The sequence below is a fragment of the Cervus elaphus genome, chromosome 23 (genome assembly GCF_910594005.1).
Source record: "Cervus elaphus chromosome 23, mCerEla1.1, whole genome shotgun sequence".
NCBI lineage: Eukaryota > Metazoa > Chordata > Mammalia > Artiodactyla > Cervidae > Cervus > Cervus elaphus.
In genome coordinates, this window is record NC_057837.1 from 31,831,130 (window position 1) to 31,853,329 (window position 22,200).

Genomic DNA, 22,200 nt, shown 5'->3' on the forward strand with positions numbered 1-22,200 from the left:
TGTGGCTTCGGGAGGAAATCTGAGAGGCCAGAGAAGGGAAGCCCTACTTTCAACATAGGGCCAATCTAAGCTAGTCACATTCAGAAGGCTGTTTTGGATACTGTAGCTTTTCATTTACCGCAAAATGTTTTAGAACAACAAATTATCCATAAAATTGGGTTTATGTTAAAAAAATAATAATATTTATTAGCACTTACTCTATGCTGAGTATCATTCTAAGTCCTTTCCATGTATTATCTAATTTTGGGGGGGCTCAATCACTTCAGTCATGTCCAACTCTTTGCGACCTCATGGACTGTAGCCCCCCAGACTCCTCTGTCCATGGGATTCTCCAGGCAAGAATACTGGAGTGGGTTACCATGCCCTACTCCAGGGAATCTTCCCAACCCAGGAATCGAACCCATTATCTCTGACATCTCCTACAGGCAGGTTCTTTACCCACTGAGCCAGTCTTCATTTTTTAGTTTTTTCTTTTAACTCTTCTAGTTAAGTTTCCAAGCTTATTAAATGAGAGAATTGAGAAGCGATAATTGTCTAAGGTCATATGATTTTTAAAATTTATTCATTTATGGCGGTGCTGGATCTTTGTTGCTGCTCATAGGCTTTCTCTAGATGTGGTGAGAGGGACTACTCTCTAGTGGTGCTCAGGGGTCTCATTGTGGTAGCTCTTGTTGTGGAGCATGGGTTGTAGGTACACATGCCCAGTAGTTGTGGCTGACAGGCTTTAGTTGCTCTGAGCCATGTGGGATTTTCCAGGATAAGGGATCAAACCTGTGTCCCCTGCATCAGCAGGCAGATTCTCATCCACTGGACCACCAGGGAAGCCCCATGTATTACCTACTTTAAAATTCCAGCAGTCCTATAATGCAGATAGTATTGTTATCTCCATTTTAGAGCTCTGGAAACTGAGGTATAGAGAAGTAATTCAACATTTTGAAAGGCATCAACAACTCAAGAAGAACTGCTCTTGTTTCCTTCATTGGCAATTAGTTTTAAAAATAAGAATTCTTAAATTTAAAAAAAAAAAAACAGTAAAGTCCTTATTCTCTGTGATAACAGAGAGTAATAAAAATAATTTTTTAAGTTACAGTGATAACACCCAAAACTCCTGTTAGTCAATGGAATTGACATTTTCTTCATTATATTTCTTAATAGAGCTTGGAGTGAAATAAGTGGACCAAAATGTTGACTTTCTCATTTATCCTTTGTGAGAATTGTCAAAATGCATTAGTGAAGCAGGCTATAGACAGAAAACAAGAAAAAAATTAAATGTCTTGAGAAATGAACCATTAATTATATCTCAGCTCCTAAAGAATTAAATGCTCTCTATTTAGGAATTTCTCTATACCTAACTGGACTTCCTAGGTGGTGCTAGTGGTAAAGAACCCACCCGTCAATGCAAGAGATATAAGAGACATGTGTTCAATCCTTAAGTCAGGAAAATCCCTTGCAGAAGGGAATGGCAACCCAGTCCAGCATTCTTGCCTGGGAAATCCCATGGACAGAGGAGCTTGGTGGGCTACAGTCCATGGGGTCACAAAGAGTTGGACACAACTGAAGTGAAATAGCTTGCATGCTGCACACTATACCTAACTAAAGTTAGGTATATTTGCTGAGGCAAATATGACACCTATTTAAGATGTCACCTATTTAACCTAACTAAGGTTAGGTATGTTTGATGAGGCTAATATGACATTATTTAAGTGTTTACTATGTGCCTGTCTCTTTATATATAAAACTCTTTTATCCCATTTTACAGATGGGGAAAGTGAGCCACTTAGAAGTTAAATAATTTGCTCAACATTCCCTGACTAGTTATGGGTGAAATCTGGTTCAAACCCACGCAACTGGCTCCAGAGTTTATACTATACCAAACTGAACAGGTGTCAAGATGACTGGAGCCTGGGCACCTGCAACACATCCTCTGCTGAATGAGTAATAGAGGAGTTACTAAATCTTAGTTTATTATTAACATCCACAAGAGTCTGCAGATAGAAGAGGGCTGGCATGAGCTGTTCAAATTCCAGGGAACTCCCCAAGAACAACAGAAAGAGCAGAGATGGAGCCGTCTCCAACTGTGGTTTATCTTTAAACCAAAAAATTTGGTAACGGAGGTCACTGTTTCTGAGACCTGTACAGAACCAGCTGTGTCTTCATGTGATGAGCAGTGATGCAAACACAGACATCTGTGGATACTCTGCTTATTAGCAAGGATGCAAATTCTTTAAAAGGATAAAAGAAATCAAAGTCCTCCCAAGAACTGGATGGTGGAGTAAGGGAACTTGGAAGAGAAAGAGAACAAACTCTGAACTCTGGAGCCAAACAGACCCAGGCTGTGTCTGAGAGAGAAGACCTTGGGAATGAGGAGCAGCCACTCATAACCAACGGGTCATGAGGAAGGGAGATGACATTTCCAAGAAATGGAGAAACAACACTCTGAAAGGTAGGAGGAAGGGTCTGAATGGCCAAGCAGGAGCTACCTTCTCTGAGGAAGGAACATGGGGGAGGAACAATGAGCATTTCTGGAGAACTCAGATTGTTTTTATTTACTCTTATAACAACTTTATAAGTAGGTGCAAGTATTCCTTCCATTTAATACATGAGGAAACCAAGGAAATGAGAGGATAAATTTTATGCCCAAGCTCAGAACTAGTGAGAAAGAGCCAAGCTTTGAACCAGGGGGACTCCAGAGCCTACAGTTCTCCTGTCTATAAATGACCACACTGATACCCAATTGCTAAACTATCCTGAAGATAAGCAATAGCTATCATGAAGATGTCTATGAGAGTACTCGGCACAGAGTAGACACTGATTACTGTAATTCTTTTAAGTTTTTATTGGAGCATAGCTGATTTAAAATGTTGAGTTATGATTACTGCAATTCTCAAAAGAGACATCTTAGATGTGAAGGAGAATTTCCTCATTTCTCATGAACTTAAACATTTTGCTTCTTTGTTAGAGAAGGAAATGGCAACCCACTCCAGTGTTCTTGCCTGAAGAATCCCAGGGATGGGGGAACCTGGTGGGATGCGGTCTGTGGGGTCGCACAGAGTTGGACAAAACTAAAGCAACTTAGCAGCAGCAGCAACATGAAAATAAAAGTAGAAAGAAAAAAAGAAAACATCTCTAGAATAATGTTTCCCTAAGAATGTTCTGTGAATTAGGAGTGGCCAATAGATGTTAATAAGAATTCTAGGCAAAGACAGAACGCTGCCTGGGGTGCCCCCAGAGGGCTTCTTCCTAGGGGAGGCACTGGCCTCTTGGGGTGGGGAGGGGAAAGGGGGAAGGGAGGATGGGGTGGAGGAAAGAGGGAGGAGGGGGCGGAGGTGGAGCTGGGGTGCCCTCGCCTGCAATGCCATCAGGCTACATCCAGAAATCTTTCTTTTCCACGCTGTGTTACCACCCACACTGGATGCAGTGTTCACCCAGTTCTGCCAATTTCACCTATTTCACCTCCAGGTGCTCTCAAACCCTCTGTTAGGTTCTCCCTCCATGGCCCTGGCAGGAACCCACCACCCCTCACCTGGACAGCAGCAATCCACTTCCTGAACCTCCAGAGTTCCCCTTACCTCCCTCCCATTCATTCTCTGAGCCAGAGTCTTCCGAAGTGCCAATCCAGCATGCTGTCTCTCTGCTCACACTCTGGAAAGATCTTTTGCTACTCTTAGACGGCCACCAAAATTCTGCACATGCGTGCAAGGGCTCTAACCTACAGGCCCCTGCCCCCTGGGAGCCTCACTCTCGGCCTCAGCCCCGCTGTGACTTTCAGTTCTGACAGAGGTTCTTCTCAACCCCACTGGAGCCAGGCTCCTTGGAGCCTTCCTCCCAACTAAGCCTCAACCTTGGCCTTTATAAAGATTACAGAGTCTCAGCACAAACGATTTCATCCACGTATTCTTCTCAAATTAAAAGATTTAAACACTAACATAGTTTCTGACAGCTCAAGGTCACGTACTCCGGATGGCCCCAGAGCCCCACTTAAGGAGCCTGCCTGAGAAAGTTCAAGGCCACCTAAAGGGTTTACTATTTGTTCCAACCAACACCTGTTCCAGGCCCCTGACTACCCTTTTTTGGAGCACTTACTAAAAAGGGCTTATAATTATGAATCCGTCTCTTGTCCTTTTGAGATATGTATGTGTCTCCTACAACTCAGAGCATCTTTCTTAAAATCTAAAACTCATTCCTGTGAAATGAAACCACCAGGAAGGACAGGGCCCTTGTTTCCCAGTCTCTGTGGGAAGAGAGAATCCTTACTGCCGCCAGACACACACACAGTGGCTTCATCACACTCCCCTGTCCAATCCTCGGTAATTTCCCATTTCCCTGACTCTGCCCGAGGCCCCGCTGGTTCCCTCCCAACTCCCTCATTCTCCGTTTGAAACACCTGGTCATCTCTGTACAAGCTGAAGTTGAGTTCAGTTCATGCTGGACCTGCTTCCCTCTTGCAAGAGCTGATTACTGATTGAAACCTGTCCTTTCCACTTTAAAGTGTCTGGCTCTGTTTGCCTTTGACAGGTCCTCAACCACAACTTCCCTTACTGAAGCCTCCAGCTCTGCAACACCTTGTCCATTTACTCTTCCTCAGGACTCCCGGATAATATCCCTGATAGCATTTAACACAACTTGTGACTAAATTTGTATACTGTTGCAAACTGACTAAGGGCTTCCCTGGTGGTAAAGAATCTGCCTGCCAATGCAAGAGACGCAGGTTCAATCCCTGGATTGGGAAAATCCTCTGAAGGAGAACGTCAGTATCCACTTCAGTATATTTTGCCTGGAGAATCCCATGGCAGAAGAGCCTGGCGGGCTATAGTCCATGGGGTCTCAAAGAGGCAGACATGACTTAGTGACTAAACAACAACAGTAGTAATAATAAATTGATTAACATCTGTCTGCTCCATGAAAACAAGGAAAACTGATGCTAAAACAGTTGTATTTCCACAGCCTATGTGTCTAAAATATATTTGAGTGACTGAATGAGTGGATAAATAAGTGACCAATGCATATTTAGGGCAGTAAAAGCCTGAGGAAGTACTACAGCAAAAACAGAACAAAACAGATCCTGTTGCATTGTCTGATTCAGAATTTCTCAAATTTATGAGAACATTGATCTCTTTATTTATAAGACATCCATCAACGTGTGTGACAGAGAGAGCTATGTGGCTTCCCCAAATGCAACTCCCCTTTGTCTGCATTCCTGAACCACTATATGGAAGCAGAGGAGCACCTGAATTGGTCTCTAACGGGACTGAGAAGCAAACTTGTGTTGTACTGAGCGTCTGAGCATCTCTGAGTTCTCCTAAAACAGCTAGTATTCTTTTCTGTGCTCAGTTGCTCCGTTGTCTTCAACTCTTTGTGACCCCACGGACTAGCCCACCAGGCTCCTCTGTCCATGGAATTTCCCAGGCAACAACACTGGAGCAAGTTACCATTTCCAGAGGATCTTCCTGACCCAGGGATTGAACCCATGTCTCCTGTGTCTCCTGCACTGACAGGCAGATTCTTTACCTCTGAGCCACCTGGAAAGCCCACAGTATTCCTTAACTAATTATAATTACATCAGGCACGTGGGCCTGATGCTGCGGAGTTGTAGTTACAGAAAATACTGCTCAGGCTGCAAACCTGGAAAACATGAGTGTAGGACTGGAAGGCTGAGGGACATCAGTGACGTTCTCAAGGATGCTTTTCATCAGCAGCGCACTATTTTGTCACTGCAAGGAGGACATGGAGGTGCAAAAAGCAATGATATAAACATCTGGGGAAGAAGATGACATCACAAAGAGGATTTGGCAAGGGATGAAGTGAATCTTATAAAGGCTACAGGGAAATACATTTGACAGAAGTCACTGACATAATTGAGAAGACCTGAAATGGACATAAGTGGAAAGGGAAGGCATTAGAAAGAATGTTGAAATGATGTAATGGAAGATGATAGTGGCAAAGGTGCCAAATAAAGAAGGTTGGGAGGAAGTTTAGAATCAGAATTCACACACTGTAAAGTGAATCTGACATTTTAATGGACTGAGATAAATATAATAGTATCAGTGAGCCTTAGTGAATCAAAGCATATAATGTATGCCTGACTCTGTACAGCTTTGGCTGTAGCAGTGAAAAAGCAAGCCCTATTGAAAGAGAAACACAGAACAGCCCTTGAAGGTATATGCTAAGAAGACACCTATTATAATCCTTACGACTTCCCAGGAGAGAGCTTTGAAGTGAGGATGAAATGTGCTGGCGTGATGGAAGTGGGCTGCAGACAGTGGCCCCAGCTGTTAAACTGAGGCTAATGCAGGATTTGCTCTATTGGGATCCCTGGGGATTTTGACTGAGTGGGGCTGGGGTGGGGTCTAGGGTCTATGAATATATTTTTAAAACAAGTTACCTATATGATTCTGGAATGAAGCCAGATTTAGTAGCCAGTTATGAGGGCTTTATCCTCCACATCACCTTCTTCCTCAGTAGAAGGTTTTGTTTTTGTTTTTTTTAACAAAAGAAAGATATCAACACTAGTGGAGCAAAAAGACACCAGGGATGGCAAAGGTCAGATGTCTATGTGGACATCTCTCAGGTGTCTTGCTGTTTGCTGAATTCTTTGTATTCTGTGCTCTGTCAGAGAGTGTTGAGTGAAGAGACATGCTCTCCTGAACTAATCCTGACCAGCAGAGACGTGGTTGTGACTGTAGAAATGAACAAGCCATTAGGAGAGAGTGATCCATTTCCTCCGAGTCTGTGATGCCATGTCAGTCATGGGCATGAGGCTTTAGGGAGAGAGATTCTGAAAGGAGATATGAGCACATGGACCAAAAAAATTTTTTTAATTAAAAAATTAATGAAAGAAAAAAGAAATTCAATAGAAAAAGGAAGGGAAATTCAAGAAAAAAAGACATACTCTAAAAAAAAAATTAAACTCTGTCCACAAAGTCGAATAATTTGGGGGTTGGGTGGGTAAGAAAAGGGAAACCCTCTGAAGAACTCAGTCTAAGAAAAAACTCACGGACCTACATGGTAGCTTTCTGACCATCCCATAAGCACACATACAAATTAGCTAAACTTTGGGATATGGCACAGTTTTTTAAGCTATGATTGGGGCAAAAGAAAGACGAAAATGTGAGTTGGACCAATGCTTAGAGAAGACAGTGTAACATGAAGAAGGTGAAGTAGAAAGATAACTCTTATGATTTTGAAACTGGGTGAAGAAACTGGGAGAAAATTTAGAGGATAAGACTGTCAGTGCCTTTAAAAGAATTTTCCCATGCTTAAGTGCATTACACCATGTAGTCCTGAGAGGTATGGTCACTACAGAACAAACTGTGTAATCTTGCTCACTTCATGGGCAATTCAAACCACACTTCAGGGGAACTCCCTGGTGGTCCAGTGGCCAGGACTCCACACTTTCACTCTTGACAGCCCAGGGTCAATGCCTAGTTAAGGAACTAAGATCACCCAAGCCGCAGGTCACAGCCAAAAAAGAGAACAAAAGGCTTTAGCACGCCGGCAGAACCCATGTATGTCCCTGCTGAAAGGTTTTGCCTCCGTCCACAGATGTGAACTATGAGCAACTCGGGCCAGAGGGCTAGACCTTGCTGTCCCTGGTCAGAGCTGGTCATACTGAACAGAGGGGCACTTATCCATTGACAGCTAGATCCATGCCTTGTTGCCAGACTCAAAGAGATGAGCACCGGCGACAGATATAACCTGTCACCAGGGGAAAGTCTAGTTGTTTGTAAGCACCCGAGGTCCACCTGATTTTGCAGTGTTGTGGCTGGGTTACCCTTATTTAAGTTAAATCTGTGAAATTGCAGAAACTCAGAGGAAGCTTTTGAGATGAAAAATGAGACCACAGTCTATGTTCATAGCAAGAAACAAGGAAGTCAGAAGAAAGAAGAAGAAGGGAGCCACTCCTGAGCCTTCTTGGTCCCTGTCCTCTCCCAGCTTTTCAGTTGATCCCATGTGTCATGAGGCTTCTTTTTCACTTTCCTAGGGTAAGAGCCATTCACAAACACTAGTCTTTTCCCCATGGGTCAGTTTGAGTGTGTATCTACAACCAAGAGTATGAGGCAGAAGAGGGAACATAGGAGGGTGCCAGAGGTCAGAAGGGAAAATGTCTTAACTTCCAAAATGTGGGAAAGATTTATTTTGGAATCTCACAGATGAGTAAGATGGATGGTAATTTGGGGGAAAATTCTACATTGGTCCCTGAACATAAGTTGTCAGTATGAAGCAAAGATATAATAAATGATCACTGCTTCCCTAAGCAAAGGTCACGCTAAATAGCATGAATTTCTCTTGGTGACACGGTCACTAAAGTGATCAACTTGGGAGTTCTATGGAAACTCCCTCGTGTCACCTCTGAGAATGATAATTCTGAAAGAGAACACACGCGGAGTGTGTGTGGTGCTGTGGCTTGGGGCACTGGCCTGGAGCCACAGTGCCTGGTGGAAAGCCTGGCTCTGGTAATAAAATCTATGTGACTGTGGACAACCTGCCTTTGTCTCAGTTTCCTCACCTGTCAAATGAGATAACAATATTTCCTACATCACACTGTTGCTGCAAGAATTATCTAGTAAGTAATGCGTTTGACAAATACAAGCTGTTATTATTACCAAGTTGTTTGAATGGTGCTTTCCCAAAAGTGTTCAATAACAGAAGCGTTTTAACCCAAGAAACCTATCATTTTAGAATACTTGAAACAGGAAGCATCTTTCTGATATTTTATCAAATATTTTTTAAGAAGTCACAGGCCAATGAGTCTACATGCAAATAAATAATGCTCTAAAGACCAGAGGATTTAGAGGAATCATCATGAGATGAAATTCTGAGGCAAAATAGTCCAGTATACCTTACTAGAAATAATATCCTGTTTGGCTATGAAGTCATTGCCTTTCATGTAAAAATGACCTGGAGACCACAAGTGTTTAATATCATCTAACACCACGACGTGGCTAACAACAAACCTATTCAACCTCAGCCTACAACACTAGAACACACAAACCAGATAATACAGTCCAACACCAAGTTAGTAGGAGAACTGAATCCAATCCTGGACCACATTTGGAGAGACAGTGACATACCAGAGGGCACTAAGAGGAGGGGATCCCGTGAGAGCTGACCTTTCTGGACCCTTGAGAGCATCCCTCCTTGCTTATCACTGTCACCTTCTGTCCTAGGCCCTTCCCTCAGCTTCCATGACACAAAAACCTCTTGGTTTTCCTCCATCCTTGGCTCCCCACCCACAGGCTCCCAGAACCAGCACAGGCACTGGATTTCCTGTACATTTCTGTGCTGATTTTTCCCAAATCCATTACTTTTGTTTGTATTTTCAATACTGATTTGAAAAATTTCTTCTTCCAGATACAGTCTCAGCCTCAAAATAAAACTGAAAAAGCGAAACCAAGTAATAAAACACAAAAAGAATCCTAAGATTGACTTCCTAAAACTGCAGGGGCAACACAGCCTTACTCCTTTAAGCAAATGACCCTTCCTCCCACTAAGTATTTTATTTCCAAATCTGAGTCCTTTCATTTCACCCAGAGGACAAAGGAATAGAGGATGGATTTGTTTTCCAGTGGGATCTTTACCAACCCACACGTCTCAGCAAGGCTGGGCACAGTGTCCGACCAGTACCTAATCAAGTTCTTGCATAGTTTCAGTTCTGTTAATTGAAAATAACTCAATTCTGGATGCAGTCACAGCCACTCACTTTGAACTTGGCTAAGTCACTTGAAAAAAACCCTTGAACTAGAAGTTATAAAATAATGGAAGCTAGTTTTCTATGTTTGTGGCTTTTCTCTCCATTAATGATCATTTGTGCTTTTAGAATTTCCATCATAAACCAGCCATTGTAGCGATTGCTTTGGTCTTGCCCCTTGGCTTACAGAAATGGAAAACATCTCCTCCCTCTGGCAACAGTGTCATTCTTTGGAAGGCTTAGCTGAACTTCTGGTTCTCATTCTGTATTTTTGTGGCTTTCACCATCAATGTTGCACAAGATACATGGCCGGTCTGTAACATCATCTGTGGAGCGGCTCTGCTGTTGTTGGAACAAGTTTTCTAACACCTCCAAAAATTATCCGATGGGCCTTTTTGTTACCATTTCACCCTCAAGTAAGTCCAAAGAGGTGGAGTCTGGTCCACCTGGAAAGGTTTCATCTCATTTGCTCCCACTCTTTCTGCCAAAGCTGTCCTTAAAGCCCAGTTCAAAAACTTCCTGTTCGCCCCGCTCTCTGCATTGTGCTTTTATCAAATAAGGCGCCCAGCAGATTGGTAAACATGCAATACTATGCACACCCATGAATTCTATTTTGGTATGTGCTTAAAGTGGTGGAATTGTAGTGAATGTGTAGAGATTACACAAAAAGGCCAGTTTGGAATTCAGTTCTTTCTTATAGCTTATCTTTCAGCTGATGCTAAAATATGGCTGTGATGTTCAGTTTAACCTGAACTTACTGAACTCCCATAAGACCCCAATTCTATAATCAGGGCCTGGGTTACAAAGTTAGCTGGAGACAGTTCTCACCTTCAAAAAGCTTACAGTCCAGTAGGGCATGTGGGCACAATCACACATGGTAAAAATATGATATGACAAACTGCTGTGTCTGTGGTATGAACAAGTGACTTTGAAAGAAGCTTGTATTTTTTCCTAAAGAATGAAAAAAATCTCACCATGTGAAGAAAAGAAGGTGATCACTCCAGGTAAATGGAATGAGACAAATATGCCATTGTCAAGCTTGTAAAGACCACCTAAGCACTAGATCACAAAAGTAAAGTGAAGTGAAAATCACTGAGTCATGTCTGACTCTTTGCAACCCAATGGCCTGTAGCCTGCCAGGCTCCTCTGTCCACGGAATTCTCTAGGTAAGAATACTGGAGTGTGTAGCTGTTCCCTTCTCCAGGAGATCTTCCCAACCCAGGGACTGAATCCAGGAGATCTTCCCAACCCAGGGACTGAACCCAGGTCTCCCATACCACAGGTGGATTCTTGACCATCGGGGCCACCAGGGAATCCTAAGAATACTGGAGTGGATAGCCTATCCCTTCTCCAGCAAATCTTCCTGACCCAGGAATCAAACTAGGGTCTCCTGCACTGCAGGTAGATTCTTTACCAGCTGAGCTACCAGGGAAGCCCACAGATCAAGGAAAGGGGATTTTAAAATTTCTGTCAAGTTTGTGCTTTTTTAATGTTTGTTTCATGTTGTCTCATGTTTTCTTTGACTACTAGTAAATATAACTTTCTGATGGGTAAACACTATGGTTATTAATTCTCTAATATTGAGCTTTTCTAAATACAAAGCAAGATTTTTTTTAACACCCAAAAATATCCTTCAAAGGCAAGGAATCCATATATTAATATCTAGCACCTCACAAAGTCTCTCAAAGTATAGGAAGCTTTCTCTGCTTTGCTTTGAAAAACAAAAGTGCTATTTGGAAAAGATAAGATAATCTCAAATGACCTCCATCAATGCTAGCTTTTTTTTTTTAAAGAATTGCTTAAAAAGAGGGTTAAAACACTTTTACAAAGATAAAGGCTTTTTCTGTGATTCCCACCGCCCACCCCCACCCCCCACCTCCCCGGGACTATGTCCTGAAAGTTACACACACTGGATGGCGAAAGTCTTTGCAAGCAAGACTTCCAAAAATCACTGTCCATCTTAAAGAGAACGACACTCAATTATTAAGTTGTGGATAGAAGGGATACAGGAAATGTCTTAATGTTATCAGAGTGGGGACTGGCCTCTTAGAAAAGATCTCTAGTGAAAACATTATATGTGGATTAGAAGTATCATATGCTAGCATGGAGATGGAGATAAAGATGATATGTTAAGTGACTCAAAAGTGATTTTATTAATGATGAAAACTAGATGTCAAAATATATGTAAACAGTCTGAGTAAAATTGTTTTATGAAAGTGGAAACTAACATCCTAAATTAATATAATGGCTTATAAAATATATAATTTTATATATGGTTATATAATTACATTAATAAAGTAAGATAAGTAACCACCTAACTTTTCAATCTATACCTCCACAAAGTTGCATATTCAAATCAGTAAAAAAGCTTTGGTAAATAAAATATCTTATTATAAAAGTAGCGGATTACCTTCTATTTGGAGGTACCTAATTTTCCAGCAACTTTCATTTTACAAAGAGAAAAAATAACTGAAATGAACTCAGGTTTAAAAATAAAACACAAGAATCAAAATCATGATTCCCAGTATCAGCTTAATTAGGTATTAAAGTCAAGGTATTTAAATACTTTCTGATCTCTCTTTATAAATAAGAACAAACAAAAAATAACCAACAAAAACCAGAAGTTGTTCTTGTACTTGTACATTATTTAGGTAAGATGAGGTTACTCAGTCCAGAAGTTACACTGAAACCTTAAAACACAGAGAGTTACTTGTGTATATAATTTAATGGATTAAATACCCTTATTATTAAGATGATGCAATGAAATAGACATGAAACACATCTGTTCAAATACCATGTATAGTTAGCATATTACAGACATATAGGACATGGTGAATGGTTTGGTTCTGCAAAGCATGGTAACTTACCTTGGCTTGCTAACTTGAACAGAAAATGCAGTGATTATTTAGCTTCAGAATACATACCTCTAAATAGTCAGTGGAGCAGTTTGTGTAATATTCCAATTCAAATGCTAAAAATGTATAATTCACAGTGTTTCCAGTTGTTGCTTGGATGGTCCAGTTGCAACGCTGGTTGACAGGATAGGGATTTGGATAATGTATACTCTCTAAGATGCCATAGGTTTGATTCACAATCACCACGTTATCACATGCTGGGAAAAATAACAATGACTGTTAACCACTATCATACGTATCATAATTGCCCCAAGATGTGTGTGATTTTTCTATAGGAAAACATCTATGTTAAAAAGAAACATATATATGTGCATACACAAACACACACACACGCACACACATAAATACACATAAATGCATACATACACAGGTAGTTGGTGCAGCATTTTTATATGGAAATGGTCTCCATTTAGAACAAATGTGAAATAATATTTAAATGAATTCTTAAACTTTAAAGTGTCATGAAAATTGCCTGTGTTAAAATTGGCATCATGTTCCTATGAATTGGTACAGAGCAGAATAGTGTAGCCTGACTCACACATCAGTCTAATTTGTTTGTTTAGAAAAGTGTATTAAACATTTTATGCTTCTGTTTTTCTAACTTTAGCATTTGGAAGAGACAGAAATCTTGACCTTTAAATTCAACAGTTTAGAAACACAAAGTCCTATGTGAGTGCTAAAAATTATTAACAACATGGCTTTGTTCAACATTCAAAAGTCAGCATGAAATTCATTATAAAGACTCTTTTATTCCTCTAGTTAGTCATCAGGAAGATTCAATTGAATAGAAGCAATGTAAAAGATTTGAAGAAGAAACAAAAACATTAAATTTTGGAGAAAAAGTCTTAAATCCGATGGTGGCATTTTCTTTAGCTGAGTTTTCAACACAACCATACTAGGCACTTCTACATATGGCTAATCTTGGGAGCCACTGCCAAATTCCACCAAACTTAATGACTTGAATGAGGCCTAGGCATGCCTTTTCTCCAGTCTTTTTCATACTGTATGATGTGTAATAAAAGAGAATGGGAAAATAAATATATTGAAAAATTGTCTCTAAAAAATGTGGTTTGTAGATGCATTTCTCCTACACTGCTTCTTGACAGGTGACTGGGACACCATTTGTAATCATTGAGGTCTACAGTTTCCCTCAATAAAATTTAACTACCTTTTGAGACAGACGACAAAAACAAAAGGGTTGGATAACTACGTACAGTGGAATAATGTCCCAATTAGAAGACTGCCATGTTTAATTCAAATGAAAACCCATTAACTGCTAACCAATTACACCAATCTTTATATTGTGACTATCTAAATTGTGACTGTCTCAGCAAATTCTTCTTCCAGGTTTCTGAACTTACCACATGTGTTAGTTACATGACATTATACACAATGTGTAAGCATTTCTCCATCAAACAGAGTTAAATTTTTTCATAAGGAGCTAAGATTTATTCATTTGCTCACACTAATGGGTTACACTTCTTTCAATTTGCTTCATTCAAGAGACTGAAGAGAAGGTAGTTCCGGTTCTGGCGTGTGAAGTTCTCATTGCTGGTGGTCAGTTGCCACGGTTGGTGAGCAGTAACTGAGCCAAGATGCTGCGGAATCTTCTGGCTCTCCGTCAGATTGCTAAGAGGACCATAAGTACTGCTTCACGCAGGCAGTTTGAAAATAAGGTTCCAGAGAAACAAAAGCTGTTTCAGGAGGATGATGGAATTCCAGTGCATCTAAAGGGTGGGATGGCTGATGTCCTCCTGTACAGAGCCACCATGATTCTTACAGTTGGTGGGACGGCATATGCCATGTATGAACTGGCTGTGGCTTCATTTCCCAAGAAGCAGGATTGACTTCAGTTTATCCTCCCGGCCATCAGTTGGTTTAATTCCATTCGTCTCTCTGTGGACCAGTAATCTGATACATAACTGAGTTCTTTGGGGATCAATATTTATTGACTTGTACTAGCTGCCACCAATAAAGCAGTCTTTACCATGACAAAAAGAGAGAGAGACTGAAGACCCACTACAGTCACTGAGCAACCAGTACACACACTTACTCTGCTGGTATTTAACCAGGAAGCCACCTCCTTGCTGGCCTTCATCTGTTCTCAGTTGTAAAGACACGCTGTCTCCACTGGAACGGATGACAGGTGGTATATCATTTCCACAAAGCTGAGTTAGCAGATGAGAGCTGGTACTTGACCCATCATATACCTTTAAGAAAACATTGTATTGTTTGTTTGTTTGTTTTTTGGTCATGCCACAAGGCATGCAAGATCTTAGCTCCCTGACCAGGGATCAAACTTGTGCCCCCTGCAATGGAAGTGCAGAGTCTTAATCACTACACCACCAAGGAAGTTCCAAGAAAATATTTTAAATGTCAGATGATTATGGCTGTAAACATTATCTAAATGACTCTGCAATTCTTGAGAAGTGGGGAAGAAATACAAAATGATATAACAAAAGAAGAGCCCTGAATCAAAATATCTTGTAAAATTGTATTTAAATGTCTATAAACTTGAGCTATGTACTCAAGCTGTGGCTATGTATAGGAGTAAGGGAGAGAACCTAGCCTGATTGAAAATAAAGGATTATTACATGTTTTGGAGACCATAGCTATTCTCAGTAGTCTACCTTGCTTTTTTATTTCATAGTTTATCATTTATGACACTTTAACACATTTTTTATTTAGATGGTTATTTAATGGAGACAGTGACTTACTGGTACTGTAAATAGCCCTACTTTATTGACTTCAGTTTTCTTTAATTCAACCTTTGATACAGTCCTCTAGATTGTTAGTTTTCAATACATATATAGAAATCATGTAGATAATAACTATGATAAATCTCATAACCCCTTTCAGGAGATTTTTAACCATATCTTAACAGTCTATATTCAATATATTTTAAAGACTTAGTATACCAAGTCATTCGTTAACATATGCTGTACTTAGAAAGGTATTTTCATCAAATTTTCTTTTAATATTTTATTTTGTTTAAATTTTTAATGTGGATATTGTTTAAATGTTCCCTTTTCCTGAATCTCAGAAATAAAAAAATGATGCATCGATGTGTACCAGACAAGATGGGAGCAGTGAAAGTGACAAGTGAAACTTCATACATACAGCCAGATAGTCTTGACTACAGTTTGGATGATACTCCAAATGGAAGTCCTCAAACTCCAGCAGGAACGGGCTGCCGTGGCTGGCCTTCAGCCGCCAGAAGCACTCGGAGCTGTGGTAGTAGGGCATCGGGTAGTTGGGGGACGTGAACGTGCCGGTGGACGTGGTGAGATTGCCCCCACAGCCTGCGGGAGAAAGATGGGATAACACACAGTCTTTTCTTTCTGTAAAACTGAATTCTCTTGTCTGTATCAAACTGGTGCTACCGTCACTCCCCTTAAAAACCAAGCTGCAAAACAACCCTGCACCACCAAAGACTAGTTGGCCTAAAATTTCAATTCACATCAATATACTTTCCTTTTCCCAACCAAGATGACCAGCTTGATGAACTACACCAGGGAATGTGACATTTTCCCTTACTATGTCCTTCGAAAATAAAAACAAAAACAAAACAGCTAAGGTTAATTCAGAAATATTCACAATGTTGAAGTTTATGACAAATAGTACTGACAAAATACAGCTAGGAAAAAAAAAACAGGTGAGAGCACAATAATCCAAGAATGAAAAATCCAATCAGGTTGGACTCTCCAGTAAAGGACACGTCTTGGCCACTTACCTGTTAAGGACCCATCCCAGTAAGCCGAGAATCCAGGCCCAGAGCCGAAGAAGTCACTCTTAAATTTTAACCACAACTTGTTACTATGGGAGATGATTCTTGGAGGTGAATTTGAGCCACAGTATTGCCCCAGGAGTGGTGAACTTTCATAGCCTCCATTCCTGTGACAAAATATAGGTGTGATCATTTATTAGGTTATTAGGTTATAACATAAACATTTAACACTAATTAACTTTGAGATCAAAAACAGATCCATTTGTTAGTCAACCTCTCTCAAAAATATTCTAATAACAATGGCAAGTTTTCAGTTTTTCACTTTATTAAATAGCATGTGAATAGCAATATAGAATCACCATCATTTATTGTTGACATGACATTTTGTATAACCAATTACATATGGAGAAAAAGTACTTAATCTTCTCCCTTTCAAATAAAGCATCTGGCAAATGTGTCATAGAACAAAAGATAAAGAAACAAAAATTATTAACAATATAAACAAATGTGGCTTAATTTTACAGAGAAACTTGAATGTTTTTCTAATTTGAAAGTTTTCAAAATGTAATATGTTTGACATAGTTATGCATAGTTTTAAAAATACTTCCTTCCTTAAGAACTTTTGGGGTCTTAAATCTAGTTTACTATCTATAGTTTATAATCTGTATTTTCCAAGCCTAAAAAAGATTCATTCACCAATGATTGCTGATAATTAAGAAAATCATCTTATTTTAGCATTATATGGTGGTGGTGTTCAATCGCTAAGTCACATCTGATTCTTTGCATCCCCGTGAACTGCAGCATGCCGGGCTTCCCTGTCCTTCACTATGTCTGCTCAAACTCATGTGCACCGAGTTGGGGATGCCATTCAAACATCTCATCCTCTGTCACCCCCTTTTCCTCCTGCCGTCAGTCTTTCCCAGAATCAGAGAATTGTGATTTATTGTTTAAGTAGCTTACTTTACATCAGAGAACTAAATTTATTATAAAATAATATAAGATTCTAGCCTTTTGAAATGCCAAATAAAAACTTTAACACAGATGTGCAACAAATTATTAGTCTAATTTAACTCAATGCAACAATTTGGAAATCCCATGGACACAGACGCTTGGTAGGCTATAGTCCATGGGGTCGCAAAAGAGTCGAACATGACTTAGCAAGTAAAAAACTATAACGATCTGGGGAGATATTAATATATACCTTAACTCACCTTTACTGCAAATATAACTTAAAAACCCATTCTTTCAAAGCACTAAAGAATTAAAGAAAAAAGCCTTGCACTGAAATTCACAAGCCTTTCTGTTTTCCTACTGTTAAGTCAGGTTCCAAATGACAAACTTTATATCTTGTAAGAAAGAGCACAAAAAGGAACTTCACAGAAAATTTTCTATATTTTTTTCTCATCCTTTCCAAGAAAAATTAAAAGTGAAAATAAATAAGAGAAAACAAGATTATGATGAAATAAAAGTGCTTACCTGATTTCCACATAATCTGCTACACATGTACTACCAATGGCCTCCTCCAAGGAGAAGTTTGTGAAGTGTAATGCAATCTGTTGGCCGCTTTCCACTGTGATCCTATAAATGCATTCCAAGTTGTTGGGGTAAAAATGGGGGAAGTTTGGAGAAGTGAAAGTCCCAGATTCTTTTGTATAGTCATTCAAGCATGCTGTAAAAAGAAGCAGATCCCAAGAGGAAAAATAATTTATAAGACAATACATTTATAAGACATTTAGTTATATACACTTCATTAATTTATGCTAATATATTTGATTTTCAATATGCCATTCTGGGATGTTCAAAGAATGACTTCCTTTCAAAACAAAGTTTTCAAAATCTCAAAGGCAAAATGAATTACTAATAGTAAACCTAAGCTATATGGTGGAAGTAGTTACATATAATCACAACTTTTTGGTTCTTGGAAGTACTTTAATTTTTTCTAATCTGTGCAAATTATCATAAACATTAAAAACAAGGCTTACCTACAGAAATCACAGGGGAAGGCTTAGTGATAATTCAGTTCTCTCAAACTTTCTTTCAAAATGGTTTTTGTCAAAGCATGCATTTATGAGAAATGACAAAGCTGGTACTCAGCCACATGGGGATGAATAGGAGATGAGACCCAGGGATGGGAATGACCCTGAATCAATGCCCAGTTCAGATACCAGCAAGCTGTACAACCTTAGGCAAGTTGCTTCACCATTCTGAGCCTTATCTTGAAAATGGAGATGTAACTATTTTTGAGTATACACCCAAGGGTCAGAGATAATACAATTAAAGGACTTGAACATGGTATTGTTCATGCTTTATTGACTATGCCAAAGCCTTTGACTGTGTGGATCACAATAAACTGTGGAAAATTCTTAAAGAGATAGGAATACCAGACCACCTGACCTACCTGCTGAGAAATCTGTATGCAGGTCAAGAAGCAACAGTTAGAACTGGACATGGAACAACAGACTGGTTCCAAATAGGAAAAGGAGTACGTCAAGGCTGTATGTTGTCACCCTGCTTATTTAACTTATATGCAGAGTACATCATGAGAAACGCTGGGCTGGAGGAAGCACAAGCTGGAGTCAAGCTTGCCGGTAAAAATATCAATAACCTCAGATATGCAGATGATACCACCCTTATGGCAGAAAGTGAAGAACTAAAGAGCCTCTTGATGAAAGTGAAAGAGGAGAGTGAAAAAGTTGGCTTAAAGCTCAACATTCAGAAAACGAAGATCATGGCATCTGGTCCCATCACTTCATGGCAAATAGATGGGGAAACAGTGAGAGAGTTTATTTTGGGGGGGCTCCAAAATCACTGCAGATGGTGACTACAGCCATGAAATTAAAAGATGGTTGCTCCTTGGAAGAAAAGTTATGACCAACCTAGATAGCATATTAACAAGCAGAGACGTTACTTTGCCAACAAAGGTCCATTTAGTCAAGGCTATAGTTTTTCCAGTGGTCATGTATGGATGTGAGAGTTGGACTCTAAAGAAAACTGAGCACTGAAGAATTGATCCTTTTGAACTGTGGTGTCGGAGAAAACTCTTGAGAGTCCCTTGGACTGCAAGGAGACCCAACCAGTCCATCCTAAAGGAGATTAGTCCTGAGTGTTCATTGAAAGGACTGATGTTGAAGCTGAAACTCCAATACTTTGGCCACCTGATGTGAAGAACTGACTCATTTGGAAAGACCCTGATGCTGGGAAGGATTGAAGGCAGGAGGAGAAGGGGATGACAGAGGATGAGATGGTTGGATGGCATCACTGACTCAATGGACATGTGTTTGAGTAGACTCTGAGAGTTGGTGATGAACAGGGAGGCCTGGCATGCTGCAGTCCATGGAGTCGCAAAGAGTCAGACATGACTGAGCGACAACTGAACTGAACTGAACTGAACATAGTATGTGCTCAGTAGTGATCATGACTACACTCTAAAATGGAACAGAGAAGTGTAAGAAAGGCAGAGCATAAATATGAGGAATAAATGAGATCATTCATATAAACATTTTAGATAGGATAATTTTATTTCCTAAATAACTACTAACTTTTCTACTTTACCACTTTCAATTTGATCTATTCATCTCTTTCTTCATGCTCTTTAGTCACTGACCAACCCACTGAATCTCCTATGCCCTCCAAGTCTGAGACATTTCCAAAAGAAAATCTGGTTTCAATATATTTTCAACTGTATCTGGTAATAACATAAATCTAGGATCCCAGAGTAGACACGAGTCCCTGATGGGCAGGTTTTGGAGGAAAATAAACTATTACACTTTATGATGAATAAAAAAAGAAAATGAGGGTAGTTAGGTGTGCTGTTTTCCCAAGTTGCTGCTGTATAACCATACTCCAAAAAGAAAAAAGGAATCACTGGCACAGAGATGCACAGAAAACATCACGGGTTCTCCTATCATGTACAGCCCTCAGAATAACAGGCATTTACCACATAGTTCATTTACCACATAGTACCATGGACTTCCCTGTAGCTCAGATGGTAAAGAACCTGCCTGCAATGCAGGAGACCAGGGTTTGATCCCTGCGTTGGGAAGTCCCTCTGGAGAAGGGAATGGCAACCCACTCCAGTATTCTTGCCTGGAGAATTCCATGGACAGAGAAGCCTGGCGGGCTACAGTTCACGGGGTCACGAAGAGTTGGACACAACTGAGCGACTAACATCCATACCACATAGTTGGTTATTTGATTTTAAACGCAAGTAATCAAGACTTAATTTACTTCAGGGATGCATGTTACATACTTTTCTATAGTCTGCCAAGATGTCTCTTCAAGGGCCAAAGAATAATGAAAGGAAGAAAAGGAAGGAAGGTCCAAAGAAAGGGAGGGAGGGAAAAGGGGAAGGAGGAGGGAAGAAGGGAAGGAGGAGGGAAAAGGCAGAGATAAAGCAGGGGAAAGCAGGAGCAGGGCTGTGTGTGAAGAGGTGGTATATTTCCAGACCCAGTAAGGAGTATGACTAAGATAAAAGTTCATGGACCAAATGAACATTAAATACAGGCTGTGAAACAGTCTCCTTGAGCTGATGAACTTACAGACTGACCACAGACTCACTGACCACACCACATTCAGATAGCTTTAAGAATTTAATTCAGAATTCATATTGCTAGGCCTTGAGAAAACACAAAAAGAGATACCATTAAAAAGCCAAATAAGGACATAAAATGGAATACTAAAAATATTCTGTAAACCAAAGAGAAGACAGGAAAGTAGCAATAGAAGAAGGGCATCTAAGAAAAACTCAAACTTAACATCACACTTGGGTAGTAAAGGACTAAGTGCTTTCCTGTCAAAATAAATAGCAAGGCCAGTAGGTCCAATCTCACTCTTTCTATTCAATGTTACAGAAGGTCCCAGTTATGGCAAAAGGCAAAGAGAGAGAGAGACAAACAGATAATGAAAAGGAAAAAATAAAACTGTCCCTACAGATATGATCAATTGCCTATAAAATTGCCTTAGTAAAATACACTAAGAAATCTACTAAAAGATACTGGAACTAATAACTGAGTTTAATAAGGTTATAGGATATAAGATAATTATTCAAAAATCAATGTAATTTTCAGATACTATTCAAATAACTGGAAAATAAAATTTTAAATACCATTTTCAACTGCATAAAAAGCATAAAGCACTTGACAGAAAATTTAATGGGAAGAAACAAAAATTCTACAGTGAAAACTTTAAAACATAGCTGAAATATTTCAAAAGATTTGAATAAATAGAGAAGTAAATGTGATAATGGATTGGAAGACTCATTGTAAGATGTCCTTTGTCCTAAGATTCATCTATATACTCAATCCAATCTTAATCAAATTCCCAACAAGTTTATATTTTTATTTGTTTTTTTTTTTTTTGCTTCAGTTCAAATTGAAAAGATAATTCTAAAATTGTATATGGAAGTATAAAAAGCCTAGGATAACCAAAACAATTTTGAAAAATCTGGATGATTTACACTTCCCGATCTTAAGATAAAGTATACAACTACATAATATTAAGTAATAGAGTCTATTGTCATAGGGAAATATACATAGATCAATGGAATAGAACAGCCATTCCAGAAGCTGACACAAAGATACAGGGGCAATTAATTTTCAACAACAAAGACAATTCAGTGCAAAAAGGACATTCTTTTCAACAAATAGTGCTTGAATGATTAAATATCACTTGCTAAGCAAACAAACAACCTTGAATACATAACTCACATTACATAGGAAAATTAACTCAAAATGGATCATAAACATAAATGTAAAAGCCTCACACCAAAAAACTTGCAGAAGAATGCACAGAAAATCCTCACAACTTTAGTAGACATAGATTTCTTAAGCAACATAAAAAGAAAAAAAGAAAGAAACACTAGCCATGAAGGG

The 22,200-nt window shown here is 39.5% G+C and overlaps 2 protein-coding genes across 5 annotated transcripts in view; one reads left to right on the plus strand and one right to left on the minus strand.

Annotated features, from left to right (window-relative positions):
- The window catches only part of CUBN (cubilin), a 279,652-nt gene that overhangs the window by 172,969 nt on the left and 84,483 nt on the right, over positions 1 to 22,200 (minus strand). For all 4 annotated transcript variants that reach the window (XM_043882924.1, XM_043882921.1, XM_043882920.1 and 1 more), the window contains 5 exons: positions 17,807 to 17,999; positions 16,337 to 16,497; positions 15,724 to 15,905; positions 14,657 to 14,813; positions 12,613 to 12,800 (listed from right to left, as the gene is read on the minus strand). In XM_043882924.1, the coding sequence (XP_043738859.1) occupies positions 12,613 to 12,800; positions 14,657 to 14,813; positions 15,724 to 15,905; positions 16,337 to 16,497; positions 17,807 to 17,999 (881 nt within the window). The remainder of the gene's footprint in view (positions 1 to 12,612; positions 12,801 to 14,656; positions 14,814 to 15,723; positions 15,906 to 16,336; positions 16,498 to 17,806; positions 18,000 to 22,200) is intronic.
- LOC122681182 (cytochrome c oxidase subunit 7A2, mitochondrial-like) lies at positions 14,131 to 14,595 on the plus strand. The gene has a single exon (XM_043882927.1). The coding sequence runs from the start codon at positions 14,199 to 14,201 to the stop codon at positions 14,448 to 14,450; it is 252 nt and encodes an 83-aa protein (XP_043738862.1). The 5' UTR covers positions 14,131 to 14,198; the 3' UTR covers positions 14,451 to 14,595.

What these genes read in the sequence shown, in the direction of transcription:
- LOC122681182 (XM_043882927.1), top strand. Translation starts at nt 14,199, where the DNA reads ATGCTGCGGAATCTTCTGGCTCTCCGTCAGATTGCTAAGAGGACCATA.